General features: G+C 41.4%; 1 protein-coding gene across 3 annotated transcripts in view; it reads right to left on the bottom strand.

Annotated features, from left to right (window-relative positions):
* Window positions 1–15,032, bottom strand: part of ATRNL1 (attractin like 1) — a 627,115-nt gene that overhangs the window by 394,211 nt on the left and 217,872 nt on the right. For all 3 annotated transcript variants that reach the window (XM_077349871.1, XM_077349872.1, XM_077349870.1), the window contains exon 21: window positions 2,378–2,430. In XM_077349871.1, coding sequence (XP_077205986.1) covers window positions 2,378–2,430 — 53 coding nt within the window. The remainder of the gene's footprint in view (window positions 1–2,377; window positions 2,431–15,032) is intronic.

Genomic DNA, 15,032 nt, shown 5'->3' with positions numbered 1-15,032 from the left:
TCTAATTTGTAAGAAGTTAGGTAATAGTTCCTTAAACTAAGCATGAAACTCTGTTTAAAAGGAAGATGAAGAAAAGGAATATGAAGAAAATACCTAACTGCCAGTTGTTCCCAATCTTATTCTCATTAAACATTGTGGGTCTTCTGACTAAACATGTAGGCTGCAAGGTACAACAGGCTGAAGCTAAAACTTCCATGAATTGAACAAGTTTATGGAATTCACCTTCTGTTAATTTCCCCCATTCCCCTGCATGCCATTGCATCTTTATAAATCCCTTGGGGACTCTTTATAAAGCCCTTCAGCGGACTCTTCAGAACAGATCAGAAATCATCCATCCTTCTGCTTAAATGGGCACCTATAGATGGCAATGTGTACGCAAGAGCATACCACATTCATATAGATGTTCTTAGGAAGTGTAGTATGAGGATACAACAGGGGAGCAGATGCATTTTGTCTGTTGATCATAGCCAAAAATGCATGAAATATGACCACAGCATACTTCATACACTTCATAGATATAACATCCACAGTTTCTTTTTAATACTACAGAATTTAAGAGTGCCTGCTATACTATTACTTAATAGGAATGGATATCTTCAGTCCCTAAATTATCTGTGAATTCAAAGTACATAATGGGTGAAAGAGAAATAAAGAATCAAATTAGCTTTCAGCACTTAAAGCTCTTAAAACAGAGCAGTAGCCCATTAAGTCAATGAAATCCACCCTGAGGGTTCTACCATACAACTACCCCCCAGAAATCAGTGTAACATGGTCTGTTCTTAAGGCTGAAGAGTTAACATCAAGGAAACAAAGCCTCTAAGTTAATGAGGCATCAGCACAGAATGGAAATTCATTTTTTAAATAATGAATTTATCCTGACGTTAAGTCAGAATCAACAAGAGAGCTGGAGGATGACATCAATCCAAAACCATAAAATCTTTACAATATTTTAAAAACCTGGCATCAGACAAATAGCTTGGTTCTTTAAAGGTGAAAGGCTAGCTTGATATGACACAATTTGTTTCAGATCAAAAAAGATTTATGAAGCCATGCTACCACAGAATACTAAAATCCTCCTTGGAAGTGTCTAGCTTGTACAAGTCTTATTGTTTTCAAAACATTTAAATTTGGCTGTATTTATATTTAGAGGACAAAATAAATCTTCACAAACACAGAATGTCTGCAGAGAGATAACAGATTGTTTTGAATCATATTTAGCTCTCATTGTCATCTTTCAAAGATCTACAGGCAACTACAAACCCAGGTTTTGCTGTTAAAGTCACGACATCTGAGAAACTTGCATAACATAATGTGCATTCTTTTACAATTCCGACATGAACGGTCTTTTTAATACTTTTTCTTGGCAACCTCATTTGCCAACATCTAGAGTAATTAAAAATGTTAATCTATGAAAAAGTATCCTCATCTCAGGGCCTGTAAGATGGAGCTCTTCTGCCAGGTCTTCGGTTGAAGTCAGGGTTAATAACAACAAAGCCCATCCTCAGGCTACGCACTAATATCTTGTGCACTCCATCCTAGGGTAGACTGCTGTGAGGTTGGGGGGGTGGGAGATTTTTTATGCAAATCTTTAGTGGGGGCTTTTGGTGGTCTGATGGTTATTGGAAATTTTATGGAATTTTATGGGGTTTTATATACTGTAACCTATCATGAGTCTCTGTACAGTGGCAAGCTAGAAATGCAACAATAAATAAATAAAATATGCAGGCTGCAAAGTGCAATAGGCTGGATCAAAAAAATATCAGCACCTAGGAAAAATAGTCTAAACTTAAAATCTATTATTTAAGCTTGATGTGTAAATAACAGATACTAAAAGTCTATTCCTAAAGCTCGATTTGTTAATAACAGGCACTAATAATAAAATCATGAAAAGTTATATTAATCCCTATTCAGACTCACCATGTCTTAAGTTTATATGCTAAGTGGCATTCAGAAGGGCAGTAAAACCCCAACTAAGAAACTGCTTCAAATCCTAGATCAGCAAGCTTTCTCAGTCTCCCTCAGTCTTGACTCCTTTTCATTGGGAATCATAATAACTTCTCTCACGTGGCTATTGCAACACTGAATAAGATGTGGATTGTGTTTATCATATTATTATATCACCTTTCCCCAAGCAGTGCAGGGCACTGTACAGTGTTATCCCATTTTATCCTCATAGTAATCCTGCGAGGTTGGCTGGAATAACTTTTATAAGGCTTAGTATTATATCTGACTCAGGAGTTATTTTGATTTCCTGATGTAGCACATTAAAAATAATACATTATTGGATGGTACCCAGTTTGCAGTCAGAAGTGATAAATTAGCAAATATATTAAACCACAAGCAACACCAGTGAATAATGAAACAAATTAATACTTACAGTAACATGTTCCCCTGAGTGGATTACCAAGGTACCTGTTTTCCGAGTCACAGCTGCAAAAGAAAAAAAGAAGGGGTAAGGGACAAAATGGTTAATAATCAAATAACGTATTATCACATTGTTTAAATTTGCAAAGAATACATATAGCAAAAGTATAAATTTGAAACATGAATTGATCTAGATAGCAACATTTGGACAGTGCCAACTACACCAGAAATTTATGTTAGATCACAGAAAAATGTTTCTGCAACAATAAGAGTTAAAAAATGCTTTTTAAAAATCAAGTGCTGGATCAGTTCTGTTAAGATGGTGTTGCCATAGTGGAATGGATTCTGCTGGGCTTGCAAACCCCACCACCAAAACCTTCAGTTTGTATTGCAGAGATTGACTGGTTTGATTCAGGTTCTGTTTGGCTTGGCATACTAGCTCATGGTTCTGCTGAGATTACTAAATTCTGCAGTGGTTCTCCTGGACCTGATGCTTGTTCACAGTAATTGCTCCTTGTAGGCATGGCTTTTTTCCTAGAAGCAGCTTGCAGATTTTTTCCCCTCCCAAAAAAATAGTGGAGAATAGTTGGGAGCACTCTTTTCAGGGGGCCATAAATTTAAATTCTATGGTCCAAGCAACTTGAAACTTGAGATTTATTTAAAGGAATGGAGGTCAACAGGTCCATTGCAATTTTGGTTCCTGTACCTTTAAAAACAACTCCCCCCCAGGGAATAGTGGACCCCCAAAATATGTAAGCCTGGAAAAAAAAACCTGAATCCAAATACCATATTAGTATTTGGGGTTTGGGAATACTGATATTTTTCAGGTCCAATATACCCTTACCTCCCAAAATGATTTTTGCACATCCCTAGTCTTCAGTTATGAAAAGTTACAAAAAGCTGAAACAGTTTGCGGGAGGGGGTGGGTTACAGCAATGGAGATCCTTTATGCCCCACTTCTGGGTTTCTCAGAAGTCTATGTGGGAAACAGAATACTGTAGATGGCTTTTAGCCTTGTTTCAAGATGGCTCCTTTTATTGTTTCACTGATTTAATTACAAAACAGAAAAGAATGTTGCAAAATGTTATTATATTTTAGCAAAGAAGAAACTAATCACCAGTGAGATTTAACATATGCAAGGCTTTTGTTTGTTGTCTAATAGCTTTTTGTCTTCCATGCCCCAAATATCTATTAACTTGAATAGGAGCTGCAAAAGGCAGGATAATAGCAACTGACAACTTCACAGAAGAAAGAACCCCCTAAATTAGCTGATTAGTAGGGGTACACTAGACAAGGAACTTTAAAGCTATTATACATGTTCCTTTTTGTTCCTTCATTCAGTAATGCCATCACTGATGATTAAAGTATACATATTTTAAATGGCAAAATCAATTTGCTGGTAATAGCTCACTTCTCATCATAAAAATGACCCTCAGCTATGCCAATTTATTATTTCCTATCGTTGGCTGCAACTGCTTAGCAAACAGAATTGGTACATGTTGTAATCCTTACAATTTGTAAAATCACGGGCTAACTCATTTTTCCATAGATTTCTTGAGTCTATATTCACTTCTAATCCCTAATGCTTGGCACAAATAGCCCTTCCCCCTGTGAAAAAGGAAGAGCCCTGACCTACATATCCTAGGCTAGCCTGAATGTATTAGATCTTGAAAACTAAGCAGGGTCAGCCCAGTTTACTACATGGATGGAAGACCATCAAGGAAGTCCTATGCAGAGGAAAGCAATGGTAGCTATGGGCAGGAATCTAGATATCAAATAGCAACATTTGACCCCCATTTGTAGCAAATTCAATTCATGGACTGACATTAAAAAGATGCCAAGATTTGTCTGCTCTTACACTGAGGCACTTAAACTGCAGGTAGGCAGTGAGGTTGGGTTGGAGCTGACAAGAGACTCACCGCTGCTCATGGTGTGTTGTTGGAGGGAAGGCAGCCAGGAGAGTCACCAGAACTGCTGTTGTTATATGTATGGGAGCTTCTGGGTGGGTGGCTACTGCCTTGGGTTTGTGTGGAGAGGGGATCCTGGGGGACGTGCTGAGCAGGTGGGCAGCCCAGAGACACATAATTTTAACTTTCAATGTTCTCCAGTAAATACGAATATTTTATCATTTTAATTAGAAACTGACTTGATTCTTATTATTGTTCTTAGCATTGTTCAATATGGTTTAAAGATTAAATTGCCTGCAAAAAATGTCAAGCATTCTTGAGCCAAATGTTGATTAACTGAGAAGTGCCTACAGATGTTTTCAAGTGATTTTCCACATTTATGTTCACTTTTAATTTTAACACTTTTAAAAATGTTTAAAATAAAAGCACATTTCATACAAGAAGAATCTACAAAAACATCGCAAAATTTTAAGCAATTTAAACCACATGCAGGCTGTACTGGTACCTGTACCCTGTAATTTATGTAATTAATAGAAAAGAATATAGAGAATGACAGTTTAATTTTCTGCTTTCCATTTCAAAATAACCTTAATCATGTTTCAGTTACTAGACACACAGTTTGTCTTTGCACGAGAATAAAGATTCTATGGAATGACAGCTTCAACTAAACCTACAATTCAAAGATCAAGTCTTCTTCAAAGACTATTCTGACACAGAAAAAATAGCTTGAAGTCCTGCAAAAAGATTTTAAAAACTACTATTTTTGCTTACCTACATGTGGATATAAACCAAAAATGTCAGTACAAAAAAAAATTCATTTTGAGGCATCTACTACAATGCCTTAGAGCAGTGGTCCCCAACCTTTTTATCACCGGGGACTGGTCAACACTTGACAATTTTACTGGGGCCTGGGGGGGTAGTCTTTTGCCGATGGAAGCCGCCGCCGGCGGAGCCCCTGCTCCACTTGCTTTCCGGCTGCAGCACCTGATTTCCCACCGCCTGCTGGGAGCGCTGCCAGAAGCAGCTGCGCAGTGCCATGCCGAGGGGGAGCCCCAGCCATGGCGGCCGCCGGAGAGCACCAAAGGTTAGCCAGTTGAAGAGTGGCAGGGCAGCCACCAAGGCAGCAGCCAGGGAAGAGGACGAGGAGGAGCTGTGGCCCGGTATCGAATGATCGACGGACCGATACCGGTCTCCGGACCAGGGGTTGGGGACCACTGCCTTAGAGAGTATCTAGAACTCGCTGTGTGTTAGGGATGGCTCTTGGTTTCAACAACCTACATCTGGATTATGAATACATAATGACACTGGGTAGAATTATATATGAAGCAAAATGAAAAATCAGACAAGCTTAGAAGACAGGGAAAATAAACCTGCCAACTATGCAGTAATGGTGAAATTAGCAACCTATCTGAGAACAACATCAATTTCAAAATGTGTGGAGAGGTATAGAGTTTATTATGTAAAAAGGAGACAGACTTAGAATGAGAAACAGTTAAAATAGTATATTAATGTATTGTAATGCGTATAATATTAAATTGCAGAAGTATAGAATCTAAACAAAAATATTTATTTTTCAGCTCTTCCACCAGGCATTCTGTTGAGGCCAGGTGGTGGAATATGGTTTGGGTCCTTCCTCCTTATTGCACCCTAAGGTGGGTGTTGGCATGGACAGTCCTTTGCATTACAGGACAGGGAGGAGAGGATGAGGTGGGGTGGGGTGGGATGGGGTGGAGTGGTTGTGCGTTTGGCTTTTAATCTTTGTACTTTATTTTATAATGATGATGTACACCTTGAGCTGCTTGGCTGGGGTTGGCAGTATATAAAATAAATAAACAAATAAGCAGGCAAAAAACAAATAAACAAATAAATAAAATAGACTTTTAATTTATAGAAAAAGTCTTGAAAATTATAATGAAGAAGATGTTGGGGAGAAATATACACATACATACATATACATACATACATACACACACACACACACAGATATATATATATACATATACATACATACACATACACACACACAGATACACACACACACACACACACACACATATATATACACACACACACACATACATATACATATTTGTGTGTGTGTGTGTGTGTGTGTGTGTGTGTGTGTGTATGCTAGGGAGACTCTTACCCCAGGCAGGCCAGGAGTGGGGGAAAGAAAAGCCTTTTTGGAGCAGCGGGGAGCACTGGTGGGAACTCCCTTTCCCCACAACCACCACCACCACCACCATCCAGGAAGGCTGTCAAATCCATGCTGGCCATCCTCCTTTGATGACATAGGATCACCAATAGCCTACATAGAAACACACACACACAGGGCCAGTAGGGTTTGGTACTCTGCCCTCTGCTTATACTCAAGAGCACTCTTGTCTTCGCCAGACTTTTTACTTCACCCTGGGAACCAAAAACAGATGGAGGAGAGAAACCAACCTGGGCAAGACAGAGCCCCCTCTTTGACTCTGAAGGTGGACTGGAGCAGGACGGAGGGAGGGAGGGCCGAGTCTGTCGCCTGCCCATCCATGACCGGATCACCTTTGCGAGGGTTGCCGAGGGCGTGGCTGGGCAGCTGCAGAGCTGGGCAGCAGAACACAGAAGGAAGTGGAGGCAAGGCACGGAGGAGACAGACTGGAGCAGCCCCTGGCAAAGCTGAGCATGGCAGCATTGTGTGGCTCCCCAGAGTTGGTGGGCGGGGGGAGAGGCAAACAGACTGAGGCCTGTTGGAGGAGCCTCCCCAGCGAGCCTTTTTGGGGTGGCAGGGAAAGATATAGAGTCCCTGCGGCTGCTCCCCAATACTGCACCGAAAATGGCCACCAGGGCCTGCAGAGGCCTCACCAGCTAAATGGCGTAACACTGAAAAATAACGCACCTCTGGCCATTCCTCACCTTCTGGCTCTCTCAATTTCTTCTGCCTCCTTCTTGCACTTTTTATCATCCCGCACCCCTGCTTGAAATGGTGGAAGAAAGCCAGGCAGCCATTCATGTTTTCTCCATGTTTTAAGGGGCCCACGAAGCCAGCTAATTTTTAAAGCAAATCTTCTCTGTTGAGACATCTATGAATCTAATCATAGATGCATAGTCCTTTTTAAAAATTCCACCCCTTTTGGAATCATGAGCCTTGAATCTTTTAAAAATTAATCTTGAGCCCCAATTTTTTTTTTGCGGGGGGGGGGGGGGAGGGAATTTAGAGAGGGCATGCTTTGTATTTTAACTGGGAGGGGATTTTTTTTTTTTTGCTTTGCCTGAACAATTTAAAGCCTATTTGTTGCTCCAGGCAGTTTGCTTAAAAAAGAAACCTGTCCCCGGGAGAAGGGAGAGGGTGGCATGTGCAAGGCTGGGAACTAAAGGCGGAGACTTTGGCTCCGCACATTTCCCTGGCATGTGGCTTGCTCTCCTCTAGCTCATGCTACATAGTTTGGGGAATTCACTTCATGTGATTCCCCAGCTAGTGCTTTAAAATGGAGAAGGTAGCTACCCGTTTGCTGCTTGGATGCTGGATGTTAGTGACATCGTGCAAAATGCCAAAAATATGGCATCTGCATAAGATGAGCATTTCACTTGTTTTATCAGGTGTGGAATGGCCCTCAGATTCCATCTTTGTCAAGGAGGAAAAAGCTCTACTTTGCCTGATCCTAATCAGCATTGATCCCCCACAGGAAAAGGCAGAACAGGCATATAGGATGGTGCAAAAGTTCTAGTTCTAATTTGTGAGTTCTACCCATTCCTGAAGTGTTTGAACAGCCATTAGATGAAAATACTGTAGAATCTCCTTATGTTTCCGATATACAGCCTAGTGAAGCTGGAATCGTCGCAAACAATGCACACTGAAATCAAACATACTAGGCTCACAGTGTCCATTATTTTGTGTCAAACACTCAATATACAAATTCTATGGATATGCTTTAACCTGTCACTACAACTTTACTAAGCAGGAAGTAGTCAGTGTTGACTCTCAGCCATTATTTTGAATAGATACGATTGATATTGGAATGGCCCAGGCATAACAAGCAGAATGCAAAGTGCTCTATAAGTAGTTCTGCTCAAGCACTGGGACTTTTCAATTCCTTTCTTCAAGATCATCCTCCTCCAAGGTCATTTATGGAAGCACTTTCCACATGCTTATCAGTTGAGAATGTTTCTTGAATCTGTCAAGGAAAATTAGATTTTGTGCACTCTACAATCTAATCTCTCAAACAATCAACTTTATGCAAACTTAAGTAATGTGAAACTAAGCCATTTGACTATTGATATAAGTTTTAAAAATCATGCCTTGGATCCTAAGTTTTCTGTTTGTGCACCTCTTCTTTCATCTGTCCTGAAGGCAAACATTCCCTGTACAGCATATCCCAATAGTGCTAATTACTTTTGGGTTCACTGAAAAATGCTGATCCTGCTTGAACAAAATCTCTTAATAGCAGAAGAACACAATGTGCAGCACACATTTGCTGCTTCTGTAAAAGAAAATGGTATAGTACAAGCAGAAGGCATAGAATCCAAGCCCCAAAAGGAATATTAAGAGTTACAAAGCAAGAGTTCTATCATGAATAAGCCTGTTGGACAGAAAAGCATAGGGTTGTCATTTTAAATGTGAAGGATTATGTGAAAGAAACAAAGTGGCATTATTGCATCCCTTCTGAAAGAATCTCACTCAAATCTTTTGAAAGTGTCAATGGTAAGAAGGCATTAGTCATGGTTTATATCAATGACTGCACTTTTAGGTTCCCTGGGATGCCATCTATGTACTGAGAATTAAAACTGTGATATAGATACTTTTTGAAACAAAGGAAAACAAAACCAGACTTTGACTATTCAAATTTCATGATTTCCCATAATGAATCCATCTCTCCCATATGGCTGTTATGGTAGCATGCATCTAATGCCTTTCATTATCTAGTTCTGAGACCTTCTGGCTTATTAGAATAAACAAACTATCTTAAAAAAAGGAATATCTGTAATTTTTCATTTTTAAAAAAGTTCAAAGAAATCTCCTATCTGCTTCCAAACACTCATGTAAATATTTTAATCTTGATCAGGAGAGATAAAAGTTTTTTTTATATGCAAATATATGTCTGATTCTGATAACAGTATTCATTTAAAGCCCACCTTGGTACAGAAATAACATGAAAGAATCCTAGGAGAATCCTAAAAATGAGTACAATTATGAGCATCATTTCATAAATAAATACAGATGAAGAACAATGATCAGACTAATCTTCAGCACGCACACATCAAAAGAGGAACTGCTGGCTATTTCCCTGGTCCTTGAACTGAAAGAGGAAAGGCAGAAGATTGCTACATTCTCTACATGCTCAGGAGAGCTCCCAAATATTGTGTGTATTACTAAATGTAATTTAAAGAGATATTTCATGGATAGGGTTACCAAAACTAAAACAGCATGGACAACAACAACAAAAAAGAGGACGTCCTCCAAAAAGACCCTAACCCTATTTATGGACAGAAGAGATTTGTGTGGATCCTGAATATAAATCCTAAACATAATTCATGTATTGAGAACTGATTCCAATAATGTATCAACATCCGATGGAGGGGACCCCCTCTGTTCACTTCAAATTGCCATTTTTTTTTCTTTTCACACAAGTAACTTTATATTATACTAGTATCAAACCCCACTTTTGAAATGGGCTTTAAAAGTCTTCCCTTTGGGTAGGAAAGCCCTATCACCGGATCTGTGAAATGGTGAGAGGGCTTTGCAGCCCAAAGGGAAGAGAATCCTCTCCCCACCCCACCCCATGGCCACATCCCTTCAGCCCCCAAAGCCCTCTCACTGCATCTCTGAGGCAGCAATAGGGCTTTGGGGGCTGAATGGAAGGAAATCCTCCCCGCTGCCCTGTGTCCACTTCCATTCGGTTCCCAAAGCCTTGTAGCAGCTAGGGCAAGCCCCCCTCTGAGACAGAGCTACCTGGGAGCCATGGATGCACCCTCCTCGCCGGCCAGGAAGCTTCTGGGCACGTGGCTCAAGGAGGCGGGCGCTCCAGGGGCCGGACTGCTGGATGGGAAGCACTGGCAGGACAGGAGGTTCCTGTCCAGACAGCACCCAGACAGGACCACTCAGATGGCCATTTCCATAATATATAGAGGAACTATGGTAAGGATGAGTAGATAATCCTACATGTGGCATACTCTGCAAAAAACTGAATAGTCCCCATTCCCTCACTGGTTTTTCTACTTTCATAACTGGTTAGTTATTTAAAGAGTGACATATGGTCCCCAGCCCACAGGCTAATAGACCATTGGCTTGCTGTAAAGGGGTAAGCCTGAAATACAGAGAAGCCTTAGAGTTCAGAGGCCCACAACCCTGTCTTCCCAGCAGCAACAGCAGGAAGAGAGGATATTAATAAGGGGCCATAACTTACATCCATAAATGTAGGTATGAAACACAAAGTTCTGCCTGCACACCTCTATAAAATACAAACCTTAAGAGTGGCATTTACATTACTAACTAGCTGAGCCTATGTGTATTTTTGTTTGGAAGTAAATCCCACTGACATTAATAGGATTTATTCTCAAATGGATTTGCAGCCTAACGGTGCAAACCCAATTGACTTTAAATGAATTTAGAAAAAAGTAACTCTGTTTAGGATTAGACTACTAGCAGTAAAGCCTGTTGTGCCAAAAATATAATGAGCTCGAAGCTGTCCATGCTCCCTTTCAATACTCCCCCCACCCAGCCTGCAGCTAACTTGGTGTAGTGGTTAAGAGTAGTGGCTTCTAATCTGATGAGCAGTATTTGATTCCCTTGTCCTCCACATGCTGAAAACTAAGTGACCTTGGTTAAGTCAAGTCAGATTTTATTGCATGTAGGCATAGGCCATTCCCCCTTCAAGGATCGCTGCCTTGTTGTGGCAAGGGGGCTTGCGTAGTTCAGTGAAGCTATGAGCTATGCCGTGCAGGGCCACCCAAGACGGACAGGTCATAGCTGAGAGCTATGACAAAAGGTGATCCACTGGAGAAGGAAATGGCAAACCACTCCAGTATCTTTGCCATGTAAACTCTATGGACAGTTCCAATAGGCATAACGATATGACGCTGGAAGATGAGCCCCTCAGGTCGGAAGGTGTCCAATATGCTACTGGGGATGAGCAGATGGCTAGTACGAGTAGCGCCAGAATGAATGAAGCGGCTGGGCCAAAGCCGAAAGGACGCTCAGTTGTGGAAGTAACTGGTGGCGAAAAGACAGTCCGATGCTGTAAAGATTTTTATTCCATAGGAACCTGGAACGTCAGATCCATGAATCAAGGCAAGCTGGACGTGGTTAAACAAGAAATGAGAAGACTGAACATCGACATTTTAGGAATCAGTGAACTAAAATGGACAGGAATGGGTGAATTTAATTCAGATGACCATCAGGTATACTACTGTGGACAAGAATCTCGCAGAAGAAATGGAGTAGCCTTCATAATCAATAAGAGAGTAGGAAAAGCAGTCTTGGGATACAATCCCCAAAATGACAGAATGATCTCAGTACGAATCCAAGGCAAACCATTCAACATCACAGTGATCCAGGTCTACGCCCCAACCACTGCTGCTGAAGAGGATGAAGTTGATCAGTTCTATGAAGCCCTACAACACCTTCTAGAAGCAACGCCCAAAAATGATGTGCTTATCATCATGGGGGATTGGAATGCTAAAGTAGGAAGCCAAAAGATAACCGGGATAACAGGCAAGTTTGGCCTTGGAGTACAAAATGAAGCAGGGCACAGGCTGGTAGAATTTTGTCAAGAGAATACAATGGTCATAGCAAACACTCTTTTCCAGCAACCCAAGAGACTACTCTACACATGGACATCACCAGACGGTCAACACAGAAATCAGATTGACTATGTGCTCTGCAGCCAAAGATGGAAAAGTTCTATCCAGTCAATAAAAACAAAACCAGGAGCTGATTGTGGTTCAGATCATGAGCTTCTTGTTGCAAAATTTAAGCTTAAATTGAAGAAAGTAGGGAAAAGCACTAGGCCACTCAGGTATGAACTAAATCATATCCCCGACGAATACACAGTGGAGGTGACAAATAGATTTAAGGAATTAGATCTGATAGACAGAGTGCCTGAAGAACTATGGACGGAGGTTCGCAACATTGTACAAGAGGTAGCAACTAAAACCATCCCAAAGAAAAAGAAATGCAAGAAATCAAAATGGCTGTCTGAGGAAGCTTTACAAATAGCTAAGGAGAGAAGGGAAGTGAAAGGCAAGGGAGAAAGAGAAAGATACACCCAATTGAATGCAGAATTCCAGAGAAAAGCTAGAAGAGATAAGAATGCCTTCTTAAATGAACAGTGCAAGCAAATAGAAGAAAACAATAGAATGGGGAGGACCAGAGATCTTTTCAAGAAAATTGGAGATATGAAGAGAACGTTTCATGCAAAGATGGGTATGATAAGGGACCAAAATGGTAGGGACCTCACAGAAGCAGAAGAGATCAAACAAAGGTGGCAAAATTATACAGAAGAACTATACAAGAGCGAGCTTAACATCCCTGATGACCACAATGGGGTAGTTACCTGGAGCCAGACATCCTGGAATGTGAAGTCAAATGTGCCTTAGGAAGTCTGAGCAACAATAAAGCTAGTGGTAGTGACAGCATTCCAGTTGAACTATTCAAAATCTTAAAGGACGATGCAGTAAAAGTGCTACACTCAATATGCCAGCAAATTTGGAAAACTCAACAATGGCCACAGGATTGGAAAAGGTCAGTTTACATTCCAATCCCAAAGAAGGGCAATGCCAAAGAATGTTCAAACTACCGCACCATTGCACTAATTTCTCATGCTAGCAAAGTTATGCTCAAAATCCTACAAGCTAGGCTCCAGCAATATGTGGACCGAGAACTTCCAGAAGTACAGGCAGGATTTCGAAGAGGCAGAGGAACTAGAGATCAAATTGCCAACATACGCTGGATCATGGAGAAAGCTAGGGAGTACCAGAAGAACGTCTACTTCTGCTTCATTGACTATGCTAAAGCCTTTGATTGTGTGGAGCACAACAAATTGTGGCAAGTTCTTAAAGAGATGGGAATACCAGAGCATCTTATTTGTCTCTTGAGAAATTTATATGCAGGTCAAGAAGCAACAGTGAGAACTGAACATGGAATCACTGACTGGTTCAAAATTGAGAAAGGAGTTCGGCAAGGCTGTATACTGTCGCCTTGCCTATTTAACTTGTATGCAGAGCACATCATGAAAAATGCGGGATTAGAGGAGTCACAAATTGGGATCAAGATTTCAGGGAGAAATATCAACAACCTCAGATATGCAGATGATACCACTCTAATGGCAGAATGTGAAGAGGAACTAAAGAGCCTGTTGATGCGGGTGAAGGAGGAGAGTGCAAAAGTTGGCTTGAAACTCAACATCAAGAAAACAAAGATCATGGCATCCGGCCCTCTCAATTCCTGGCAAATAGAAGGGGAAGAAATGGAGATAGTGACAGATTTTATTTTCCTGGGCTCCAAGATCACTGCAGATGGGGACTGCAGCAAAGAAATTAAAAGACGCTTGCTCCTGGGGAGGAAAGCTATGGCAAATCTAGACAGCATCCTAAAAAGCAGAGACATCACCCTGCCAACAAAAGTGCGTTTAGTCAAGGCTATGGTCTTCCCAGTTGTAATGTATGGCTGCGAAAGTTGGACCATAAGGAAGGCCGAAAGTCAAAGAATTGAGGCTTTTGAACTCTGGTGCTGGAGAAGACTCTTGCGAGTCCCTTGGACTGCAAGGCGAACAAACCAGTCAGTCCTCGAGGAGATCAGCCCTGACTGCTCTTTAGAAGGCCAGATCCTGAAGATGAAACTCAAATATTTTGGCCACCTCATGAGAAGGAAGGACTCCCTGGAGAAGAGCCTAATGCTGGGAGAGATCGAGGGCAAAAGAAGAAGGGGACGACAGAGAATGAGGTGGATGGATGGAGTCACTGAAGCAGTAGGTGCGAACTTAAATGGACTCCGGGGAATGGTGGAGGACAGGAGGGCCTGGAGGATCATTGTCCATGGGGTCGCAATGGGTCGGACACGACTTCGCACATAACAACAACAATAGGCCATTACAATACAAAAGGAAAAACATGACCTTGGTCTTTTCACAGCACTGACAAAGCTGTTCTGACTGAAGAGTAGTGTCAGAGCTCTCTCAGCCTCACCTAGCTTTGGCTAGGTGCCCCTCCCCCATGTTACAGCTATGACATCTCAGTGGGACTATCATAAACAGCTGTAATGGGGCAGTCTCTTTAAATGCACTCAGCCAGCCTGCCAAGACAGGCAGGGAGCTTTTAAATCCAGTGAGGCCCCACATTACAGCTGATCTGTAATGCGGGGAATAGGTACTTTAAACGCTCCTTGCCAGCCTGCCAAGGAAGGCAGGAAGTGTTTAAACAGAGAGGAGTTTGTACATTACAGTTGATCATGACAGACCCATGACTGTCATGACCAGTTGTAAAGCAGCAGTGTGCTCCCTTTAAGTACCCCATCTACCTTTACAGGCAGAGCTTTGCTTGGACAGGAGTGGAGTTGCATCTTGAACATTCCAAAGCATCCAGACATGGGTGGGGCTCTGCCTGGAGGCCTTGGAATGTTCAACATGTCATCATAACTATGTACACTCATTTATATTGTATAGATGCCATATTAGAAGACATCTAGAAATAGTAATATCCAAGTTGTTGTTGTTGTTGTTGTTGTTGTTATATGATTTGTTTTTATGGTGTATGTTCATTAGTTCTAAGTGGTTTTCCATATAA

Source organism: Paroedura picta, chromosome 8, assembly GCF_049243985.1.
Source record: "Paroedura picta isolate Pp20150507F chromosome 8, Ppicta_v3.0, whole genome shotgun sequence".
NCBI lineage: Eukaryota > Metazoa > Chordata > Lepidosauria > Squamata > Gekkonidae > Paroedura > Paroedura picta.
Note: the sequence above shows the minus strand (reverse complement) of the source record. Positions and strands in the feature narration are given on the sequence as shown.